The 24,801-nt window shown below is 49.7% G+C and overlaps 1 protein-coding gene across 4 annotated transcripts in view; it reads right to left on the minus strand.

Moving 5' to 3' along the window:
• Positions 1-229: 229 nt before the first annotated feature.
• Positions 230-24,801, minus strand: part of Tmem63a (transmembrane protein 63A) — a 38,108-nt gene continuing 13,536 nt past the window's right edge. For all 4 annotated transcript variants that reach the window (XM_036202372.1, XM_036202373.1, XM_036202374.1 and 1 more), the window contains exons 6-23: positions 23,062-23,204; positions 22,113-22,164; positions 21,533-21,641; positions 20,250-20,320; positions 17,635-17,715; positions 17,284-17,407; positions 17,064-17,197; positions 15,455-15,592; positions 13,081-13,234; positions 9,980-10,086; positions 9,780-9,866; positions 9,254-9,316; positions 6,637-6,799; positions 5,128-5,233; positions 3,457-3,624; positions 2,769-2,884; positions 2,431-2,493; positions 230-1,165 (exon numbers count right to left, since the gene is read on the minus strand). In XM_036202372.1, the coding sequence (XP_036058265.1) occupies positions 1,076-1,165; positions 2,431-2,493; positions 2,769-2,884; positions 3,457-3,624; positions 5,128-5,233; positions 6,637-6,799; positions 9,254-9,316; positions 9,780-9,866; positions 9,980-10,086; positions 13,081-13,234; positions 15,455-15,592; positions 17,064-17,197; positions 17,284-17,407; positions 17,635-17,715; positions 20,250-20,320; positions 21,533-21,641; positions 22,113-22,164; positions 23,062-23,204 (1,969 nt within the window). In that variant the 3' untranslated portion in view covers positions 230-1,075. The remainder of the gene's footprint in view (positions 1,166-2,430; positions 2,494-2,768; positions 2,885-3,456; positions 3,625-5,127; positions 5,234-6,636; positions 6,800-9,253; positions 9,317-9,779; positions 9,867-9,979; positions 10,087-13,080; positions 13,235-15,454; positions 15,593-17,063; positions 17,198-17,283; positions 17,408-17,634; positions 17,716-20,249; positions 20,321-21,532; positions 21,642-22,112; positions 22,165-23,061; positions 23,205-24,801) is intronic.

Genomic DNA, 24,801 nt, shown 5'->3' on the forward strand with positions numbered 1-24,801 from the left:
CGGCTTCACCCTGTCCCCTGTGGCCCAACCCCAGATCCCACTCTGGAAAAAGAAAGAGCTACCAAAGACAGAAGAAAGGGGGGGCACCCTCTTCTCTCTGTGCCTGCCACTCTGTCCTCTCGTAATTCCAGGGTACCCTTGACTATGCTCCTCCCATCTTGGACAGAGCAGACACATCAAGTAGAAGCTAGGTGAAGTCTCTGTGGACATGAAAAGCCACACATTAACCTGGAAGACTCATGAGAGGTGGGATCTTACCACCAGCCCAATAGGTACTTTATTAATGGTTCTCAGTGCCCCTGCCTACTGCGGGGTGACCCCAGTCACAGAATCTTGGGCAACACTATACAAAATCCCAGAGACACAGCAGGTGCAGAGGTGGCTATATAGCCAATGGGCAGGCGCCTGCTGCCCTGCTGCTGTAAGCAAAGACATGATACTTCCTTGTCCTTACAGCCGTCCACTGATCCCTGAGAAGGGGCAGAGGAAGCATTGTAGGACCCCACATGGGCTCCGTCTCAGGCTCGCTGGTCATTGCAGAAGGCTAAACAGTGTCCTGGGCTTTCCTGGACACAACTCTGCATCAACCCATAGTCTCCAAATCTGATCAGCCTGAGGGCAAAATTCCAACACATGATCTTGGCTACAAACCACTAGGGACATCATCCCACCTACAGAACTGTACCCTTGCTGAGTGGATGGGGGAATAAATGTGCATATCCTCACATGACCACACGAGGGAGGGAGGGAGCAAGCTGCAGGTGCTCCCCACACTAGAACCAGAAAAGCAACCTACAGAAGGCTCATAGGGACAGCAGCCCTACCGTATCCCCTCAGCCAAGGGCCTGAGCCCCCATGACCCACTGGTTCCCTCTTCTCACAAGACAGGAGCTTTAAAACAGGAAAGAACTCAAGAGCCTGTCTGAGTTACAGTCCCTTCTGTCCCTCAGGCCTCCTGAGTGCCCAGAGCCTGCCAGACCAGCAGCTTGCTCACTCTCAGGATTCCTGGTAGGCACAGGCCACACTGTCACTAGGATTCTGAGCCACAAGCTGTCCAGGAAGAGTCCCACTGATGTTACGGATGGCACCATAAGGTCTGCTGCTGCTGTGGGGACAGCGCTGTCCTCTCTGAGGCCAAACCATTCAGAATCCGAGGCACATAGGGCTGTTGGCAAATTCAAGAGTTAGATCTTAGATGGTGGCAGGTCTGACATTCCACATCCTGGTCATGCCCCATGCTACCCCTCTTTCTCTTAACCGGTGGATACATAGCAAGAAATAGCATTCACATGGAGTGTCTGGACCCCAAAAAAGTCAACTGTGCATTTCTCAGCAGCCAGAGCAAAATGGAAAGCAGATTACAACCCAGTTCTCATGATCATATGAAGACACAAAGTGGCTTCTCTAGTTCTCAGAGGAAACACTCCTTCCTGCTCCTGTACTCTGGGTGACCATCTCAGTTTATTTGGGAACCAGGCTGTCTGTAGAGACACATGTCTGTCATCTATGCATCCTCCAGGCCCAGGCTGGAAATGAGGGACCTCCAGCGTCTGCGCAGCCTGCTCTCCTTGCTGGCTGGCAGGGCGTAGGGTGTCTCTGGGTAATTATGCTCCTGAATACCAACTTATCAGGGGCTTGGACAAGGATGGACCTTAAGAGGAGTCTTTTACCCCAGGAAGGAAGCTGGAAAGACTAAGACCGAGGAGGCTAGCCAGAGTCCTAGCCTCACAGCCGCTAAGAGGGCCAGCAGCCACCACTCTACCACCGGGCCCAAGGGCCACACCCTACCCTGGAGGACAGAGGCAGGAAGAAAAGGAGGAGGAGGAGGAGGAGGAGAAGAAGAAAAAGAAGAAGGAGGAGGAGGAGGAGGAGGAGAAGGAGAAGGAGAAGGAGAAGGAGAAGGAGAAGAAGAAGGAGAAGAAGAAGAAGAAGAAGAAGAAGAAGAAGAAGAAGAAGAAGAAGAAGAAGAAGAAAAAGGGGCTTTTCCAACCTGGCACCCCCTTCTAGAACAGGTGCCCTACACATTTGCTAAACTCAAAGGGGCATAAGTCCGCGGTCTCCCGTGCTGTCAGAGGTCCTCACACAGACACTTGAATAACCTGACAAAGCTGCATCCAACCACAGGATACAGCCACACTAAAGGCCCAACTCTCCAGGCGGTAGGGCTGAGTGAGGGCAAGTGGGTGGGGCACTGCGGTCCACCTAAAGATGGGCATCTATTAGGCAGAGTATGCCTCAGTGGTGTGCAGGTGCAGCATCCTGTCTGACTAGGGAGTCCTTTCAACTGGCATTAATTCAAAACTAGCCTGCCAACTGCCCTGGGATTTGTTTTTATAGAACTCTTCCAGCACACTCCTACAGCGTCTCTGGATGGGACCTTACAACCGGAGTGACAAAGGGTAGCTACCACGTAGAAACTCGGATGCTTACTGTGAAAGTCGAGGGCACGTGGGCCTCTGCTTCGCTTCCTCTGTCACTTGCTGACTCTTCTGTCTGTGGACAACAGCAGAGACACAATGAGGAACAGAACCGGTCTCTCTGAACTAAGTTCCCCCAAACAAACAGACTTATAACCAGCAAAATAATGGAACCAGTCGGCACCAGGCTCCCAGCTCAGCTCCACTGAGGGAGAGGGACAGGAGCCTGCAAGAAGGGAGGGAAGCCACATCACACCCCACTTCCAAAGAAAAGCTGCAGGAGGCTGGTACTGCAGTCACGTGGGGAGGGAGGAAGAAGAGAGAGCCGAGGCACAGCAGACAGCCGGGTACCTTGTAGTTCCAGGGGCTCAGGTGCTTGAAGCATCCAAAGCAGGTGTAGAGCATGCAGGCCAGAATGGTGAGCAGCACCACCAGGAAGGTGAACAGAGTGGCGGGGGCCTTCAGACCTGGGAACACAGGAGCAGCCTTGAGGCAGGGGACTTCCTATCTTGCTTGCTCTGTTGAGGAAGGGGTCAGGCCTGGTGCTCAAACTGTGGGTGACTTCTCCCTAGCCTCCACCACTGCCCCTCACTACAATAGCCAGAATGGTGTCCTCAGAGCCAAGAGTACACAGGGCATAGGACCCACGTGATGGCTGGAATCATCCCTAGTCAGACTTTGGACACCAAGTAAGTGGTCATTGACAGTGAGATTGCTGGGACAGATCCCCCCAGCCTCTGGAGCCCAGGGCAAGGCAGGACAAGGACTCTCTGGGGGTGACTGTAGAATTTCATCTCCTCTGACTCAGTCCCCCCAGAACTGATACAGGAACTGTCTTCTCCATGGGGATTTATGGAGCTCTGTCACACCTGACCTAGCTCAGTAGCCAGGTTGTCAACACCACACCAACCAGCCCTCACCCAGGAGCACCACGTTCTACCACACTGGTGCTGTGAAAGCAGTTAGTGACCCAACTGGCTGGTGGGCATGTGGGAAAATGAGGCCCCTGGCACCGGACACAGAGCAGAATGCCCCTTACCCAGACGAAGGAAGGAGAAAAAGAACAGCCAGAAGAGACAGAGGATGGGAGCAGCCAAGGCCTGGTTCACAGCGGCAAAGTGGATCCTCTTCTCCAGCTTGGCCGGGAGGTAAGCAAAGTACAGGTTGTGCCGGTCCACTAGATGCTTGAGCAGGGTGTAGATGAGGCCTGCCAAAGAGGGGCTGTGAGCAGGAGATTCTGCTGGGCCACAAGCCCAGCACATGGGAGGCAAAGGCAGATGCATCTCTGTGAGTTCGAGACCAGGCTGGTCTACATAGTGAGTTCCAGGACAGCCAGAGCTACATAGCGAGACCTGGTCTCAAAAGATAAATAATTTTTTAAATCTTGTTATCTATTTATGTGACTGTGTATGTTTATATATGTGACCAAGGAGGTGAGAGAGGTCAGTTCTCTGAGGCCAGAGTTTTCAGGCAGTTGTGAACTGCCTGATGTGGATGCTGGGAATCAAACTCGGGTCCTCTGCACGAACAATATGTGCTCTTAGCCAGTGAGCCATTTCTCCAGTCCTTGATTAATTAAATAATTAAATTATATTAAAAAGAGCCAATCATGGGAGCACAGCTACAACCTGAGTGTTTGGGAGGTTGAAGCAGAGGGTCTTGGGTCTGAAGCTGATCTGTGTGTGCTACAACACAGCAAGACTTCATCTTTATGAAATACATGAGCTATAGATGATGATGATAAAAATAATGATAATAAAAATCATGACTGGCAGGTTGGGGATTTAGCTCAGTGGTAGAGCAATTGCCTAGCAAGCGCAAGGCCCTGGGTTCAATCCTCAGCTTAAAAAAAAAAAACAATCATGACTGGGAGATAGCTCAGTCCCTTAAGGTGCCTGCTGCAAGCATGAGGTCCTGAGATCAGACCCGGCACCGATGTAAACACCAGGCATGGGGGACACATCTGTAACCACACCCTAGGGGAGGGAGTGGAAATAGGTAGGTCCCCAGAGCTAGCCAGTCTAGCCAGTCAGAGAGCTCTATGTTTACTCAGAGACTGTCCCCAAAAAACAGAGTGTAAAGTAACAGAGAAAGGTATCCAAGGGTAGGCATAGTGACATACAGTCCCAGGACAGGGGGCAGAGGCACAGGTGGGCAGATCTTTGGGAGTCTGAGGCCAATCTTGTCTACATAGTAAGTTCTAGGCCAACCAAGGCTATAAAATGAGACTTTCTCTTTGAAAATCAAAAAGAAAGAAAGAGGGAGGGAGGGAGGGAGAGAGAGAAAGAGAGAGGAAGGAAGGAAAGAAGGAAGGAAGGAAGGAAGGAAGAAGAAAGAGAAAAGAGGAAAGAAATAAAGAGAAAAAAGAGAGAGAGAAGAGAAAGAAAGACTAAAGAAAGATATCCAATATCTATTTTGGCCTATATACCAAGTGCATGGACACCCATACTCACCCATGCACACATACATATGCATACATATACAAATCAAACAGGATACCATGGTGGGCCAGAATAGAAACTCACACCAGACATGATGAGAGAGGCCAGCAGAAGCAATCATTGAGAAAGGAAAGGAAATTTTGTGTCACAGGCTGTGGTTCCAGTAACCCCACGTCACTGCTGGGAATCCACTATGACCCGGCGTTCTCACACAGGTATGAAAGAGTCAGTTGTCCACGAACCCTGAGACTGATGCCAGGGCCACTTACCAAATGGCACGATAATGGGGCAAGTGATGCTGTAAGCCATAATGACGGTGAAGACACACAACATCCATGCATACATGGCTCCAAACTCGTATTCAAAGGCCTGGTTCTAGGGAAAGAAAGGGTTAAGGAACTCCCAGGCTGGTTCTGCCCCCAAACATCCTCTTATATACTCCAAGCATGGGGGGTGGGAGGTGTCCAACAGGATTGGCAAGGACAAATAGTTAGGAGAGCTTCTGCAAGTCTTGGCTTTCTCCTCTCCAGCCAGATCTTCCAAGGCTTGGTGTGTGTGCTCTCACAGAGTCCCTGGAATTGTGTCTGACCACCAGGGCTATGAGCTCCTGGGAGAGACACAAGCTGGAGTATTCACCATCCAGAGATTTCACCCAGACGGGGCATTCTCCCTGCCACCAGCTCAACCCTAGTTCAAGTGGCCTGAAACAAGGAGATCAGTGGTGTCCACATCCCAAAATACAGAGGACAACTGGCCCCCTGCTTCTTCTCACCAGGGCACAGGGAAATAGCAACCCCATACCATCCAACTTAGGAGGTCTGGAGATGTGCCATAGCCTGGAATAGCTTTGACATGGGAGGTGCTCCTAAGAATCAGTCCAAACAGAGATCCCCAGGAAAGGGGATCTATGGGTGACATAGATCTCTCTCTTGCTAAGCAGGTGTTTAAACCACTGAATGTGTAGGTTTTAGCTATGTGTTTGGTGTGCGATGATTAATCTCAATTGTCAACTTGACTGGATTCAGAATCACCTAGAAGGAGACAGAGCTCTCTGTGTAAGTACTAGAGAGGTTTAACTGAGAAGACCACGCCCACCCAAGGTGTGTGGCATCATTGTGTGCCCTACGGCCTCACATTGAAAGAAAGACAGCAAGCTGGGGCTGGAGAGATGGCTCAGAGGTTAAGAGCACTGAATGTTCTTCCAGAGGTCCTGAGTTCAATTTCCAGCACCCACATGGTGGCTCACAAACCATCTGCAATGAGATCTGGCGCCCTCTTCTGTATACATAATAAATAAAATAAATTTTGAAAAAAGAAAGAAAGAGAGACAGCAAGCTGAGCGCCATCACTGGTCTCTCTGCTTCCTAACAGGATCTAGTGTGAGGTGGCTGTCTCAGGCTCCCACCCCACAGGTACAAAACGCTCTCACCCCGACTCCTTCCTTCTACCATAGACTGTACCCTCAAACTGAAGGCCAAAATAAATCCTTCCTTCCTTAAGCTGCTCGGTCAGGCACTTTGTAAGGGGGATGAGAAAAGTAATACATATGTGGCCAGACTGGTTAGACCAAAAAAAAAAAAAAAAAATCCCAAGCTCTTTCTTCCAGCCCATGATTCAGAACGGAAGCTAGAGAAAGACTTGCCATGATCCAAAGAGGTTCTAGGCAGAGGCGACCCTGGGCCTGGACTTGAACAGCTCTTGTCACTGTGCCCAGCACTTATTCCAGAGAGCTGAGAGGCTCACAGGCAGGGAGCACTGAGGAGGACCCGAGGCAGTACCTGCTTAACATTCCTGCGGTCAGCGGCCGTCTTGGCCATGATCATGCGGAAGGTATAGAGGATGAGGCCGGGCAGCCGCAGCAGCTCCATGCCACTGCCGATGAAGGCTGAGGCGATGACGTAGTTCACAAAGAAGGCGCCTTGGTCTGGCAGGAAGACACACCTAGAAAGTGATACAGGCCTGTGAGCTGGGAACCCAAAACTTCCTTCCAGCTGGAAGGAGAAGGGGGGACCTCTGGGAGGAGGGCTTTCCCTGCTTCCCTCCTTCAGCACACACTTGCAGAGACAATCTGTGTGTCAGCTACTATGCTGAAAGCTAAGAATAAAATCAAGCCATCATGCTTGTAATCCCATCACTGACACAGCAGGGGCAGGAGGATCATGATTCTAGGCCCTTCTAGCTACACAGCAAGACCTTGCCTCAAATTTTAAAATAAAATCAAACAAACAAACAAACAGAAAATCCCAGCATTTGTGAGACAGAGGCAGGCAGATCTCTGTGAGTTCAAGATCAGCCTGGTTTATGGAGCAAGTTCCAGGTACCAGGACAGCCAAGGCTACAGAGAAAACCTGTCTTGTCTCAAAAAACAAAAACAAACAAACAAAAACAAACAAACAAAGCCCCAGACTCTGCTGACTTTGCATTTGCACACTCTCTGGGGACCCAAACAAACACAGGCATATACTATATGACAGGCAGTGAGGGGCTGTCTGCCTGGGTGGGAATGAGCTTGGGAGACTGATCGAAAAGGTCACTGAGGAAGCAGGTCACCTGGACACCAAAAGACCATGGATAATGACATTGATGAAGAGTTGTGGACTTGGCATTGCCAGGAACAGTATGAGGGGAGGTGGGCCTGGAAAACAGGCTGGGGGGAGGCAGACCGTGAGGCTGAAAGGATCCCACTGTTTGGGGGACACTATCACCGCTATGGGGCGCACTGGGGGAGGTGCTGGTGGCCATCAGGAGGCAGGGTCTAATTCTACATCTTTCTTGGAGATGGAACTGGGGGATCTGCTGACAGACTGGATACGGAGTTGGAGGAAGAAGAAAGGCATGGGGAGCTCCAAGGCTTTTTCTGGACCAACTTGAGAGTTAGGAGGAAAACTGGGGGCATAACAGATCTAGGTTAGGGTAGGTAAAGTCCCCAGGGCACAGCAGGGGCTCCCACTGAGGCTGAGGAAGGAGACAGCACACTCTAACCTAACAGTGTGGATACCGTGGAATTTAATTTTTTCTTTAACTTCTTGAGGAAGCCCAGTGAGGCATACCGTTAGCCCCTTTGAGCACAGATTTTAATTCATTAGTTAAAAAGCAATGAAGCCTGAGTCCAGATGAGGAGGGCTAGGACAGAGCCCTCAGGCAGCCAATACCCAGCTTTGCAGGAAGTCCCAAGGAGGTTGCACAGGAGATGCTGTGGGCGGAGAGGCCAGGAGCAGAGTTCAGAGTCAAGCGAGAACACTGATTTCAGGAAGAGCCTCCCTCCACCAATATGTCAGATATGGCTCATAGGTCACAGAGAATAGGAAGAGAGCAGGCCATCGGATTTGGTAGTCAGAAGCCACTGGCCACCAAGGCAAGAGCTAGTTGGGTAGGTATTTGTCTATCTGGAGCTCTCTGCTCCTGAGTCACCAGTCAACTCAGCAAGAAACAAATGTCCCATCCTTTCAGGCCAACCTCCCCACAACCATTCCCAATCAATCTAGAGCCTTTGGGGCTATTGAAAGCCCCCAGTATAGTGAAATAGGCTGAATAACTAGCCAGACAACCTTGAGTGAGTTACTCAACATCTCTGATCCCCATTGTCTGTAAATCACAGCTTTCTCCATCTCCCTATCCAGCTTCCTCTCTCTCTCTCTCTCTCTCTCTCTCTCTCTCTCTCTCTCTCTCTGACTCTCTCTCTCTCTGTGGGGTGTGGGGGATATGTGTATGTGTGTACACTAGATATCTTCCTCTATGGCTCTCCACCTTATTTTTTCAGACCCTATCTCTCTCTCTCACTGAAACTGGAGCCCACTCACTGGCTGGGGATGGCCAATAAGCTCCTGGAATCCTCCTGTCTGTGTCCCAGGACCTGGACTACAAGCACTTTACACACGGGAAACTGTCTCTCCAGCAATCCCTCATAGCTTCTTATGAGGGCTGAATAAAAAAGGACTCATAAACATTTAGCATAGATCCATTGTCACAATTAGGCTTACAGGAGGAGCAAGGACACATACCAGCCCTAAACTGAACTCCATTCTCCTGACAAAACAATCCACAGGCTACACAGTCACTACATTTGGTTGGTATCCTTCCCTGACTGGGGCCTCACAAAACCCAGCCGTCCCTTCTCCCAGTGGTTCTGTGGCCTGTAAGTAAGTCTCAAACAAGGGAGGTGACTGCCAGTAATGGAACCTTGGCCTAAATGACAACCACATCTCTGCACGCATACACAAAGTAGGTCAGCTCCCACAGCACGGTCCAGGAATGCAGGGGGGGCCCGGTGTGATTGCAAGGCCTGTTATTTCCAGGGAGGGATGCCTATCCCGGAGCCTAACACCACACTGCAGGGCCCTCCCCCACAAAGCTCTTTAGAGCTGCACTCTGGATGGCGGCTGAGCCAATACTTACTCCAACCTGATGGAGCCCTCGGAGGAAGTTTTGTCAAAGAGCCATCGGAAGAAGAAATCCAGGCTGAAAGGCAGATGAATTCCATGAGTTTCTTATTCATTTGGATTTGTGGGGGGGGGGGGGGTTTGTTTGTTTGTGTTTGTTTGTTTTAATCCTGGAGATGGAACCCGGGTTCTCGCTCACACCAATCGAGAGATCACACCAATCGAGAGAGCTCTGCCCTCCGGTTTTCTTGTCATGATCATGTAGTCACGACACACTTTCTTTTTCTTCCCCTCTCAAAGCAGCCCCAATCTTGAGACATTTGTTTCCTGTGGTGCCCCTTACATGTGACTCATCACACGTGTTTTAACAGGCACTTCCTTCCACAAGAAGAACACAGCTAGGAACAGACCCTCCCTGCAGAGGAGATTTTCTGTAAGTTTTGTTCACAAGCTTTCTGTTTTTCAGGACTATCACAGTTACAGAATAGATGGCAAGAACTGGTCCTGCTTCTGACGGGGGGCTGCCCCGGGGGCGGGGGTACCTCGTCAGGCCGAGAGAGGGCAGGATCAGCACCATGAAGATCAAGAAGATATAGACCTTTGACACCATGATCCGGTTTTCCCCCGACCTGCAGGGGACAGAGACAAGTTTATAAGTTGTCGAGTAAGATCCAGCGATGTGCCTGCTGCCCTGGGTGGGGCAAGAGGCATCCACCCCAGAACAGGCTCAGGCTCTGCTCACCTCGTCCAGTGAGACTCCAGCAGCGTGGAGTAGTAGACAATGGACGGCAGCAGCGCCGAGAAGGACCAGAGCAGGAGTGTGGGGACAAACTGGCTGATGACAGGGTTCTGAAAAACAAGGGCCACCGACCACATCGGGTCAAGAGAGGACTGGGGGTCCCTGGGGACCTGGCGGCTCAAAGTGCTCCTAGCCATCCTCCAAAACCCAAACTGTGTGGGGGTTGGGGATTTAGCTCAGTGGTAGAACGCTTGCCTAGCAAGCGCAAGGCCCTGGGTTCGATCCTCAGCTCTGGCAAAAAAAAAAAAAAAAAAAAAAGAGAAACATAAACAAAACCTTAAAAAAACAAAACAAACAAACAAAAAAATCCAAACTGTGTGGGGGAACGGGTGGGCAGTCCACAAACACTAGCAAATAAACAGTAACTGTCCTGCATGATTACCCAGACCTTTACAGCAAAGAAAGGCGTTATCATTGCAATGACGGGCCAGGTGAGACCGGCCTCCCATCCCCAGTGGAGAGCTGACAGCGGCTGCTTGGAGGCCAGGGCTCCTCTCCGGCCGGCCTGTCTGCCAGTCAGTCCCCACTGTCCAGCTGCAGCTTGCCACAGCCTCATGGTATCTGGTCCTAATCCTGTTTATACTGGTTGGACTGGCTACTGTCATTACAGAATTTATTTTCACTGATTAAAGGAACATTAAAAACAGGAAGAGATTCTCTTTGAAAACTAAGCTGGGATATCTAGAGGTGTGGCTCAGTATCGAGAGTTTGCCTAGTATGTGTGAGTTCCCAGGACCTCAAAATAAATACGTAAGAATTTAAAAGCTTAAGTTGAATGTGTTTAAAGGACTTATTAAGGTCAGTTTCTGAAAATATGTTGTCGAATTATGAAAGAGTAAATTAGGGGCCAGAGAGATGGCTCGGTGGTTAAGAACACTGGCTACTCTTCCGCAGGACATGGGTTCAATTCCCGGGACCCACATGGTGGCTCACAACCATCTATAACTTCATTTCTAGTGGGACCCAACACCCTTTTCTGGCTGCCTCGAGCACCAGGCATGCACATGTTTCAAGATTTGCTTTACTTCATGTATTCATCTATTTGGGGTACTTGGGAGAGGATGAAGGGCTCTGTGCCTGCTTTCTTGTTACGCCGCTGAGCTGCATCCACAGTTCAAATTCTTACTTAGAGAAATGCAAACTAGGATCAGAACTGATTAAATAAGAATGTAGTTTCTAGAAGACAGACAAAGGGGAACTCTAACCAGCAGAAATATCTCAGAAAAACAGGCCTTGGCCCTGCATCCAAAGATTGGCAAGAGCCAGGCAGTGGTGGTGGCGGCGGTGCATGCCCAGCACTCGGGAGGCAGACCCAGACAGATCTCTGTGAGTTCGAGGCCAGCCTGGGCTACCAAGTGAGTTCCAGGAAAGGCGCAAAGCTACACAGAGAAACCCTGTCTCAAAAAAACAAAAAAAAAAAAAAAAAAAAAGATTGGCAAGAGATTGAATTGTACCTGCTGTCAATCTAAAGGAAACCATGCCGTGTATACTGAGGTATTTTTTAATATCTTTGGAGTCAGATCAGTGCTCCTTCTATCTATCACAGGTGTAACATGACAGGTGACCAATTCCAGCTAGTGAATGAAAAACTCAGACAGGCTGGGTGGTGGTGGCGCATGCCTGTAATCCCAGCACTCGGGAAGCACAGGCAGGTGGATCTCTGTGAGTTCAAGGCCAGCCTGGTCTACAAAGCGAGTTCCAGGACAGCCTCCAAAGCTACAGAGAAACCCTGTCTCAAAAAACCAAAAAAACAAACCCTCAGACTCAGGATTCACCAGTGAGTGATGGAAAAGCCAGGTCCAGGGTGCCAAGGCCTCTCCCAAGCTCTGGAGTTCCAGGTGTGCACTACCACATCTGGGCATATAACCTATCATAGCCTCTTGAGTATCTATCATGCCTGATCATCTGAGGTATTTTGAAAACCATTCATTACCTACAGCAAATATATAGTGCTTTAAAGCAAGATAATCAGGACTAAATCGTAAAATAAACCCATTCACAATCCCACCCAACCAAAGAGGCTCCTTTCGTGTGTCCTATGCCTTGTGCCCCTTCTCTGTCCTCACATATATGCATCACTGGAGACATTGCTTCGGAGCATTCTACATTGTGTGTCGGGGGTTTTATTTGATTGTTTGGTTGGGTTTTTTTAGACTTGTTTATTTTTACATGTATGTTTGCCTGTGTGACCTTACGTGCACCACGTTCAGGCTGGTGTGGAGAGTAGAGTGACAGGCTGTTGTGAGCTGCCTGGTGTGGTACTGGGAACAGAACCTGTGTCCCCTAGAAAGGCAGTAAGTGCTCTTAGCCATGAGATATGTCTCTGGGCCTGTTTTTGAAACAGGGTCTCACTCAGTAGACAAATCTGGCCTTGAACTTACATTAATCCTCCTGCCTCTACCTCCCAAGTGCTAGGATTAAAGGTATGAGCCATCATGTCAAGCTGTATATTCTGCTTTATTGTAAGCTTACCAAAATCACTATGCAATTTTTCCATAAATGTTTCCCATTTCCTTCAGACTAAATAGACTTCATTCAACTTGGATGCTCTTCCCTGCTGAGCATTAGAATGATTCCATTAAGTGATTATAATTGCATTACCATAAAGGTTCTATAATAAACATCACCATGACACTTAAAGCTTAAAAGGGCGAACGCAGGCTAGGAAGGCTCCATTGGGTAAGACTATTGGCTGTGCAAGCATGAGGATCTGAGTTCAAATCCCCAGCAGTCCATGTGAAAAGCCAGGCTTGCACACACCTCTGCCCACAGCACTGTAAGTGGTGGAGCCAGGAAGATCACTGGGGCTTCTAGCTGCCCAACTCATACCAGGATCAACGAGCGATTGTCTCCAAGTAATCAAGCAGGATAACCAATATCCTTCTCTGGCTTCCACACTTACACACACACACACACACACACACACACACACACACACACACACACAGAGTTGAGTGACATGGCCCCCCACTTCAAACCTTCAAGCTCCATGTCCGGTTCTCACTGCTCCCCACCGCCCTCTTCCTGCAGGCTGACCAACTCACATTCAGCGCATGGATGGGTTTGGTGACGTTGAACTTGTCCATGGTAGACAGGATGATGGAGGGTGTGGTCAGGAAAAACAGCACCACAAACAGAGTGAAGTTGACTCCCAGCCACTGCAGCCACCAGCGGACACCCTGGATGGAGAGGTTCTTCCTGCAGAGGGCAACACCAGCCAAGAGCTGAATCTCCCAGGCACAGGCCACCCACAATGCCAGCAGTGCTCATGGCTGAGGCGCCTCAGGGCAACTTTAGGGAGGCCAGACTAGGACTCTGGCTGAGGCTCCTCTGGACCTCAAGAGCAAAGCAAGTTCTCTGCACTGGCCTTCAGCCACAAGAAGGCTGAGTTTCAGGTCCTGGAGCTCAGAAGGGAACAGTTGTCAGTAGTGATGGGAATGACCAGTGATGTCACAGACACCTTACACTGTCCAGGCAAAACTCCAGCCTAGCACTTCTCAGAGTGCCGAGACACTTTGTAACTAATAGTGCATTCTTTCCAGGGAGGGCATGGGCTGAGGTGCAAGGAGCCAGGGAGCATGGGCACAGCTGGACCTGTCTCCTCACCCCACAAAAACACCCTCAATTCCGGGATACGCTATGACTCAGAGGAAAGATCTTGTCAGAGGCTGGATATGTGCATTGACTCCACCCAAGCAACTGAGAAAGCCCTGCCTGGCAGGCAGCAAGCATGTTAGGATGCCTCCATCCTCAGTGTGGGTCCTAAATGTCACCCGAGGTCTACGGATATGGCTCAGCTCCGTAGTATGGCCGCCATTCTATCCAGGGCTGTGCTGCCTAGTGTGGCAGGGCACATACCCACTCAGCTACTGAGCACTTGAGGTGTGAGTGGCCTCAGCTGACAGGTGCTAGAAACATAAAATATTCAACAGATTTCAAAAACTGAGTATGAATGAAAGAAACAAAAGTCTCGATATATATTGTGTGTTAAAATGTTAACATTTGAAGTATACTGTAAGAGGTTTACATTAAGATTAATTTCAATTATTTCTTTTTCTAACATGGCTACTAGACAGTTTTGAATGAAGTACATAGCTCACATGGTATTTTTTCTGGACAGCATTTGAATGCTAAAGACTGATGGGGAAAAGCACAGACTTATCAAACATATCACAGCCCCAGGCCCAGAGCCTAGACTCCTCGTGACCTGTGTAGCTGGCCATTAAATATGAGGCCATGGGAACTAGAAGACAGCTCAATGGTTAAGTGTACCGTCTGCTCCAGGGGATCCAGGTTCAATTCCCAGCACCAACATGGAGGCTTACAACCATCTATATAACTCCAGTTCCAGAGAATATGACACCCTCTCTGGTCTTTATGGGCACAATGTGGTACACAGACATACATGCAGGCAAAATTCCCCTGTACATAAAAACTAAATAATAAAACCAATGAAAATAGAATGGTATCTGGCATATAGTGTTTTCGGAATTTGCTCTGCCAATGACCTTGGGGTATCTGGCTTGACAGAGGCGTGGTTTTCTCTGGGTATGGGACTGCTTAAAACTGAGGAGAGAGAGTGTAGAGAGAGCGCTTACTGTCTCTTGTGGTGGTCAGAGATCAGACTGCTGGTTCCATTCACACACACACACACACACACACATGCACACACACACACACACACACACACACACACACACACACACACACACACAGGGACAGAATGGAGGACCACGGTGGCTGTTTACTTTGTTCCGTATCCATGAGTGCATTTACTTTCCATTTTATATCTTAATAAATCCTTGATACCCTTTTCAGAATCTTGTTAATTCACTTACACATATAGTAGGTGTTTAAATATTTGTTAAAGAGCTGGGTATATAGGTGCATACCTTTAATATCAGAAGCAAGAGGATCTCTGTGAGTTCAAGGCCAGTCTGGTCTACATAGTGAGTTCCAGGACAGCCAGAGCCTCATCTCAAAATAACCAAAAAATAATAAAATAGTAAATAAATAAATAATTTATTTATTTATTGGTTTTTTGATACAGGGTTTCTCTTGTATTTTTGGTTGTGAGCCTAGCCTTTAACTGCTGAGCCATCTCTCCAGCCTGAGGGGTTTCTCTATGTAACAGTCCTGGCTGCCCTGAAACTCACTCTGTAGACCAGTTTGGCCTCAAACTCACAGAGATACACCTGCCTCTGCCACCTGAATGCTAGGATTAAAGGTGTGTACCACCACCATCACCACCTGGCAGTATGTAAATATTTGTTTAAGGGGGAAAAAAAAGCCAGGCCACATCTATGCTCCAGGTAACCAGGGAGCCCCCATCCCAATCCTCAATCCCCCATCTCTCCACCCCCTAACCCCTGCAGGAAGCCAGGTTCCTCTCCCACCCTTCCCAGTCTGGGAACTTACCAGCAGACATCCTCAGGGTACGAGGCAAAGGTGACAGTCCACTTGGAGACACAGAGCTCTTTGCTATAGGAGGATGGCTGGGGCTCACCTTTACACCTAAGGCCCTGGCACTTGCAGGCATTAAAGTCTTTGAGGATGCTGTCAAGAAATGCAGAAGCCATTACGGTGCCGTTCACCTGTGTGTCGCATACCTCCACAGCAGCTGCAGGCAGAATAAGGGTCTGAGCACAGGATGCCTGCCCCATTGTTACTATCATATTATAATTAGTGCTAGGAGACCCAAGCATGCTGTGCTGCACACTGTGATCCCAGCACTGGAGAGGCTGAGGCAGGAGGACCATGAGTAAATGTGGTGGTTTGAATAAAAATGGCCCCCATAGGTCCATAGGGAGTGGCACTGTTAGGAGGTGTGGCCTTCCTGAAGTGGGTGTGGCCTTGTGGAAGAAGTGCATCACTAGGGGGTTAGCTTTGAGGTCTCAGAAGCTGAAGCCAGGCCTAGTGTGGTCCACTGTCACTTCCTGTTGCCCGTGGATCACAGATGTAAAACTCTCAGCTCCTTCTCCAGCACCATGTCTGTCTGCATGCCACCGTGTCCTGCCACGATGATAATGGACTAAACCTCTGAAACTGTAAGCCAGTCCCAATAAATGTTTTCCTTTATAAGAGTGGCTATGGTCATGATGTCTCTTCACAGCAATAGAAACCCTAACTAAGACAGTAGACAAGGCCAGCTTAGGCCACATAGTGAGTTCCAAGCCAATCTGAACTATTTAAGACCCTGTCTCAAACAATCAAAAAGAAATGCCATGCCTACCATGCTGCAGAAGGTTTTGATTCATCCTCATCATAACTCTGCAAGGCCCAGCACATTAGGTTTTAGCATCCCCAGATGTCTGGCCCGCTTCCATGTTGTTTGCACAGCCCTACTAGAACATGCCTGCCAGGGGCCATGCTCTATGCCTCCTTGTGACACTGGGGCATAAAGCTGACTTTGTGCCAGTCCAGGAACAGCATCAGGTCACATTACACATGGCCCATTCTTGAAGTTCCCTCCTAGGACTCATGGCCCACCCTCACCATCTCAGGCTTCTCTTTGCTTTGGCTGCCTCTGAGTACCTCTCCTCTTCCCACAGTCTGAGGCCAGAGCCCTTGGTAACATCCCAGAGACCATCCCCAGAGCCACCACGCCTGAAGCACATAAAGCACTGTAGGCTTGGCATCCTTTCTGCACCCTGCACACACACTCTGTGCTCTGAGGTGAGATGACACCAAGGTCCTAGGCCTGAGAGAACTTCATAAGCTCGCAGCTCCGGGATCCTGTAGCTACGGACACCCAGAGTGCTCCACAGTGTCCCCATAGCTGTTCATGTGTCAACAGACAGAGCAGGGCCCCGGGTCCTGAGTTCCAATCCACCTAGCAGAATGCTGCACACAAACAGCAGGGTGGACTGCTGGGCTGGAGCAGAGGGTGAAAGCTCAACAGTGAGGCTGGCCACATCAGCCTGGCAGGGACCCAGCCCTACCAGCTGTCACTCAAACAGAGAGTGAGGGCACCCAAGAGGTGAGGGCAGTGTGCCTCTACACAAGAGACAAACGTGAGCATACTCACAAAGTAGCCATGGACTTCTCACGGAAGGTGACAAAGGCCATTCCTAGGGGCTGGTCCTGGACCCGGCACTCCTCAGCTGTAATCCTCTCCAGCAGTCTGTCGTTCATTCGGGTGTAATAAGAGATAGCATCTTCCTGCCGGAAGACACAGTCCCTGGGTGATGTGACCTGGGTACCCATGCCTGTCCCCTGCTCCAGGCAGGTAGGTGGCAATGTCTCACCCGCTCACAGCCCTGTACTTCACAGCAGCAGAACTGGCCACAAGTCTTGGGGTTGATGAGGGTCAGTCGGCCTGTCTTGGCCTGCAGGTTTGTGTAATAGGCAAGGCTCTTCTCTGCCTTCTTCCTGTAAGGTAGGAAAGAGGCACAAACTCAGATTCACACTCCCGGGGCCATGCCACAGCCAACAATTAGTCACCACCAGCAGGGTTAGGAGTTCAGCTTTGAGATCCGGAAAGGGGCAGGCCAACCCTCCCCCTTGCCAGCTGAAGGGTCCCAGCGAGGATGCAGGTGGGCATCTCGGAGCAAGAGGGGGGGAAAGCTGTGGCTGAACTCAGGCCCCCACCTCCTTACCTCTCTCTGCACAGGTACATCAGCTTAGCCACGCTGTAGCACAGCTGGACATCCACCACCTCACATGTGGGATAGGCATCCCTGCGGCGGGCCAGCAAGGTGGAGCAGAGAAGGCCATTGAAATAGAACATCCCTGTAGAAATGACTACCCCGCCCCGCCCCTGCACTGGGGTCACACTGCTGCTGTCTGCCTATTGTCCCTAATTTTCCAGAGGGAAATACTTAAGTTTAATACAAAGAGGGGTGTGTGTGTGTGTGTCTGTGTGTGTGTGTGTGTGTGTGTGTCTTGTCTGTCTTTGTCTGTCTGTGTCTATCTGTGTGTCTGTGCATCTGTCAGTCTGTCTGTGTGTCTGTGTGTGTGTGTGTGTGTGTGTGTGTGTGTGTGTGTCTTGTGTGTCTTTGTCTGTCTGTGTCTATCTGTGTGTCTGTGCATCTGTCAGTCTGTCTGTGTGTCTGTCTGTGTGTGTGTGTGTATATCTATGTGTGTCTGTGTGTATCTGTGTGTGTGTCTTGTCTGTCTGTCTGTGTCTGTGTGTCTGTGCGTCTGTCTGTGTGTGTGTGTCTGTGTCTGTGTCTGTGGGTGTGTATCTGTGTCTGTGTGTGTATCTGTGTCTGTGTGTGTGTGTCTATGTGTGTATCTGTGTGTGTGTGTGTGTATTTGTGTGTGTGTGTGTGTCTGTGTGTGTGTGTCTGTGTCTATCTGTGTGTCTGTTCATCTGTCTTTGTGTGTGTGTGTGTGTCTGTGTGTGTGTGTCTGTGTCTATCTGTATGTCTGTTCATCTGTCTGTGTGTGTGTGTGTGTGTGTCTGTGTGTATATCTATGTGTGTCTGTGTCTGTGTGTATCTGTGTGTGTGTGTATCTGTGTCTGTATGTGTGTATGTATGTAGTGTGAGAGTGTGTGTTGACAGGGAATGAATCCATGGCCGCGTAAATGTTAAACATACACTGTATCACTTTTTCCATCCCTAGCCCCAGAGGTATTATTTTTAATAATATGAAAGTAATTGCCTTAAACTGACAAATTTCTACCGACTCAGCTTTTGGTTAGCAGGAATTTCTCGTGGGGAAATATGAACAGAGCAGGCCCGAGGTACGGCTCAGTGGTCGAGTGTTAGCATACATAAGGCCCTGGGTTCCACCCCAGCACTATTATCCTCTCCAGACACTCAAGGAAAGAAACTGATCATCTGTTCCAGGGATGTATCTACCTTAGGCTACCCCTGAAATCCTACTCAGCCCATAACCTTTTAGAAAGCAATAGACCTCTAGAGGGTCTAAGAACAGCAAAACATCCTCAGGCTGGAAAATGTCTACACACACATTAACAGTCAACAAAACGCAGAGTAAGGGTTTCCTGTGAGCAGGGTCACACAATGACTGAATGTTTGAGCCAGAAGCTGAATCCAGGCAGCCTAGCTCCAAGGTCAGCGATCGCAAAATGGCCCTGCGCCATATACAAAACCCCGTCCAAATGCCTCCTGAGGTCTCTGGTTCCATATCGGGCACCACCTGCTGCTATTCTGGGTGCTGGGAGCGGAGCCTGCTTAAGTTTAGGGCAAGCCCATGGAGGAGCTAACTAATCTGTTGGTCAGTAGGACCATTTCAGACCCCAACAAAAGCTCAGAGGAGGGTTGGGGATGTGGCTCAGTGGTAGAGGCTTTGTCTAGTAAGATTTAATCATCGGAACCACAAAAAAGGTGAAAGGAAAAGACTTTGAGGAAGGGATTCCCAGGGAAAGTGACCCTGCTGCAATGCAAGCCCCAGGTCCCTGCTGTACTCCAACAGCCTTCCCCGGGAAGGCCTCCAAAGCCAGAGCCATGCAGCGCTTGCAGGGCAATGAGGACACTGGCTTTTCTAATTAAGTGTGTGCATGAAGTGGACTCACTGTTTCCAAACAAAGCCTGGCAGGAGGAATGTTTTCCAAAGAATAGAAAATCACTCTCGTATCAAGTGAATATACAAATACATTCACATACACATGTAACTATGCACCTCCACGTAAATCTTTCCAAAAACAGTTGTGGTTACTGAAGGAGCGACTCGTCAATAATTTTAAACATTCTTTTGCAGTTCTGTCTCTACTGATGATTCACCTCTTGTTTTTGTCACAAACTGCACAAAGTTAGTCTGTAGCTGACTCCTGGTATTTGGCAGAACTGACAAGGACGAAGAGGGAGCCCTGGAGCTGCTCTTTTGGCTAGGAATTGAACCCGAGCCTTTGCCGGTGGCCGTATGCATTGCCTGCTCTGTCTGCAGGCGTGATGGCTGCAGAGGTTGTCCCAGAGCCCTTGACAGCCAGAGGCTCTCCCAGCAGCCAGCCAGCCAGCATCCTGGGGGTCTGGGAGACCAATCTGTGAGGGCTGGGCTCTCAGTCTCCAGTGTGAGCACTCTGGATCCTGGGTCCCCGAGGCTTAACTACAACAGTTACCGAGTACACACCAGCCCACCAGGCTGCTGGCACAGCTCAGCCGGGCCACCCCGGGAAGCCACCTGATACTCGTGTCAGGGAGGGATTAGCCCTGCATATGCAGACAGAAGACACGGGTGTCCATCTATACAGTACAGGCCTCAGAGGCGCCAGCCCAGTGAGTGGCTCACAGGGTCTTTCTCTTACCGGAAATGGCTCTCCACAGTCTCCTTTCTTGTCTCTCTGGGGAGTCCTGTGATGAACAGGGTCTGTCTCACCTGGCAGGGAAGTATCAGGAAGAAAGTCAGAGACAGGTCACGGGGTAATGGGGGGCAGGGGGGCAGCTGGTATCACCTGCTTCACATCTCAAGAAAGAAAGCGGTAGATAGGAGGTCCAGGGGTGTTATTTATGCTGCATCCTTTTCCAACACTACTCATGAGCCTCCTTTGCAGGGCAGGGGACTGAGAACGGGCCCAGAGAGGACAGTGGCTCAAAGGAATCACACAACAAAGCAAGTCATAGCGGGGCACCCATCCTTAGCCCAAATCGTTCTGGCTTGGGGGAGGGAGGGTTAGGTTTTTGTCTCATTTTTGTCAATTTGATACAACCTAGACTCAGTCCCCTGGGAAGAAGGAACCTCAATTGAGGAATCACCCAGAGCAGACTGGTCTGTGGCCATATCTATGAGAGACTGTCATGATAGATGACTGATGTCAGAGGAGCCAGCCTACTATGGGGGGCACCATCCCTAGGCAAGAAAGAAAAAAAGGCTACAAGGCCATAAGCCTGGGAGTGAGCCAGTAGGCAGTATTCTTCCAGGGTCCCAGTTTCAGTTCCTGCCAAGACTTCCCTCAATGACAGACCGTGTTCTGGAAGTACAAGCTTAAATCAACGTTCCCCTCCCCTAACTTGGCTGTGTGGCATGGTGTTTATCACAGGAACAAAGGAAACTGAAATGGAGAGGGCGTGTTACTTTGTCCTGCCGTGCTAGGTTATCAAACCCAGTGCCTGACACATGGCAGCCAAGCACTCTACCCCGGGCTCACACTCAGTCCTCAACGTACTTCTTTACTTCACAGCAGTAGCTACAAGCCCTGACCCCACAGATCAAATAGCAACTGGGAAAAGAAAGGAAAATGTCCAAATTACAGCTTACCGATAAATTAAATAATAATAAGTTGTGCCGATGCATGCCTGTATTCCTAACACTTAGGAGATGGAAGCAAAATGATCATAAATTCAAGGTCATCCTTGGCTACACAGCTAGCTCAAAGTCAGTCTGAGCTACACAAGACCCTGTCTTTTGAAAAACAGTGACAGGTGATGGTGGCAGTGTGATGCCACGTGAGATCATAAACACGGAAATCAGATTCCAGCATTCACCTCAAGTTCATGACTGATGTGGGTCTGCGGAGACCGTGGGGGCCGTCCCCTCCATCTCTCACTTGAGACCCTCCCGGAACATGTCCCAGGCCCCAGCCTCACTCACCAGGCTTTCCTCTTTGTATCTGATGGACCGTGTGTGATGCCACATGAAGCCCACGGTAAGGAAGAGGTAGATGACGGAGAAGACAGTGTGCAGCCAAAGGAGGTCATTGCTAAGGAAGAGATCACCTGCTATCAGGGCTGGGCATCCCGACAGAAGGAATGGGTTGCAGGGCTTGGGCAGGATCACCCTCAAGGGGTACTTTGCCAAGAGCCTATAGCTTTTGCCTCCAACAGAGGCCATGTGGGCCAATGGCCCTCATCAGGGAGTAAATACTTTGAAGAGATCCCTATTCTTACGCTGGGCTCTATGCCTCCTACAAAACTGAAGTGCCTGAGATATGTTCACACTCTAACTCCCCAGGGCCTCACATGGGGCTCCAAGCCTCCTACAAAATTGAAGCTTCCCAAGACATGTTCACAGCTTCCCTGTCCTGACATAGGGCTCTATGCCTCCTGCGAAACCAAAGCTGCCTGGGACATGTTCACACCATAGCCCAACAACACAGCAGTGTTGGGGTGTTTCCAGCCTGCCCTAGGTTCCCAAACCAACCTTCTTCAAGGTCAACAAGCTCCATACTCACTTGGTCTGCAGGTTGGCTATGGTTGTCCTCCCAAAGCTGTAAGGGTCTTTATCTGCAGAGAAACGGACACTTAGTTCCAGGATCACGATGGGAACACAGGAAGAAGCCTAACTGATCTTGGCTTAGAGTTCTATAGCTCAGGGAGGCACAGCACAAGATGCCTAGACGTGGCAGGTCTTCCTAGACATGGAAGACAAGGACATCATTCACCAACCTATTCAAAGCTCCATCAACCAGGACCTCTGCTACAGCTTACCATGCCAGCAAAGTCAGAATTTAAGTTCATTTTGCACTGAGGTTTGTTTTAAAGATGCTTTGATGATAATAACCAGAAGCATCCTTGGATGTTACCAACTCAAGGTTCTCAAGGTTGAGAACCACTAAACGTCATAAGTGGATCTGGGATGGCATTTTGGAAGCTAGGGAGATATAATTCCACAATGACTTTCATAGTGTATCACAGACACCTTCTGGATCCATGAATCGTGGTCTCCAGACCTGGGTAAGAGCAGGAAATGGAAAGATACATTCTGAAGCCAGGAATGGTGGCTATACTTACAACCCCAACACGCCACGCAGCAGGGTGAGGAAGGCTAGCCTGGACTACATAGTAGGATCTTGTCTCAAAAAACAAGCAAAACACACCTGCTAAAACCTTCCAATTCTATAGCACCTGTGGTGTGGTTGGTTGATTGGTTGGTTGGTGGGTGGGTGGGTTTTTTTTCCCCTACTTAGATGGAACCAAAAATTGATATTTAAGGGGCCCTAGCTCCCAGCCCAGATTTAAATGGATTCTCCTCTAGATCTTTATTTGGATAATAATTTTCTTGAAGTCACTCTAAGATTGTTTCACATCCCCCAGGGTCTAACTCTACCAAATCAAGTCCCTTCCGTGGAGCCACTGGCCTGCTCCATTCCAATACAGACAATGGCCGAGAAAGGGTCTCACCCAGCAAATCTCCTGAGAGGTTGACGGGCAAGATGACGCACAGGGACAAGAAGCTGATCACCACCAGCAGGAAAATGATGTGCCTCTGGAAGGACAGGTAGTGGATGGCATCCTCTCCACACCACTCCAGGATCTGGTCATCGCTGGCCAAGACACACATGTGGAGACATTCTTAACAGGTAGCAGTAGCAGGCCAGGCCTGGAGTTTTCATCCAATCCTCAGGACAGTTGTAGAGGCCAGTGTCTTAGCCCACATCCTTCACTGTGATGTGTGGGTACAAAGGCACAGAAAAACTGTACAGCTTTAAGGACCACACAACTTGTAAGGCAAAGCTATTGGCATGAGTCTGGAGCCATCCTCAGTCCTAACAACATGCTCTCAGCAGAGGAACTGCCATCCTCCGCGTTCTGTTGCTAGAAACATCCGTGCTCTCATTATATAATGGATGAGGTAGGTGGATACAACTTTCCCACAATCCCTACCTGCTTCCACAGCAAGATGGCTGACGAAAGCCGTTTGGGGAATGCAGTGTGGCGCACTCAGGCCCTCCTTCTCACCCTCTGTCCCCTCCCCCAACCCCAGGAAGGGCTGGGAGAATACGGTGCGCCATGTTTTGAACATTTTGTGTTTCATCCCACCCAACTATATCAGTCCTTCCCTTCACCCTGCTGTGGCCCCAGAGATGACCTGAGCTGCCTTCCTTCCTACCCACAAAGAATCCCTGAGTCAGGAGGAAAATCTCAAGCTCACAACAGCCAGATTTCCTTGCCATAGAGAGAGGAGCGCCAGGTGTTCCTCCTACTCTTCCCCTCCCCCCCATAGTCTGCACACAGCAGGGGTTCCAAGGTTCCTGCTCCAGAGATCAAGAAAGCCCTGTGTGGCAAAGCCGGAGAAGCAAGTCTAGAAGTAATCAGTGGCGAGAGAGAAAGAGAAAGAGAGAGAGAGAGAGAGAGAGAGAGAGAGAGAGAGAGAAGGGATTGTATGAGCGAGAGATGTTGAGACCATGATTGGAAAAAGCACAGGGACAAATAACCAAACTAGTGGAAACACATAAACTGTGAACCAATAGCTGAGGAGCCCCCATGGAACTGGATCAGGCCCTCGGGATAAGTCGGTTAGCTTGAACTGTTTGGGAGGCATCCAGGCAGTGGGACCAGGACCTGTCCTTAGTGCATGAGCTGGTTGTTTGGAGCCTGGGGCCTATGCAGGGACACTTTGCTCAGCCTGGGTGAAGGGAGGAGGGGACTGGACCTGCCTCGACTGAATCTACCAGGCTGAGCTGACTCCCCAGGGGAGTCCTTGCCCTGGAGGAGATGGGAATGGGAGGTTGATTGGGGGGAGGGAGGAGGGAGGACAGGGGAATCCGTGGCTGATATGTAAAATTAAATTAAATTATAAAATTTAAAAAATAATAATAATTTTTTTAAAAGAAAGTGAATTTACACAGGGCAGCATGGGCTCTGCATCCAGGCACCTTACTGCAGACACCGCACAGCCACACCTGAATGGGCTCAGAGGAACTAACTGCCCATTTCCCCCACCTCATCCACCCAGCAGAGCTCAGGATGCCAGGAACACAAAGCGCATCCAACTCCCAAGGATGCTCAGGGACATGCTAGTGAGTCTCCCGCTTGCTCAGTGTCGAACCACCTTCCACTTCTAAGCAAGCCATGCACACACCCACCTGCTCCCTCTGGCTTCTCCCAGGGACCCTGCCTCCCCTCAGCTACAACTGCCAC

The sequence above is a fragment of the Onychomys torridus genome, chromosome 11, assembly GCF_903995425.1.
Source record: "Onychomys torridus chromosome 11, mOncTor1.1, whole genome shotgun sequence".
Taxonomy (NCBI): domain Eukaryota; kingdom Metazoa; phylum Chordata; class Mammalia; order Rodentia; family Cricetidae; genus Onychomys; species Onychomys torridus.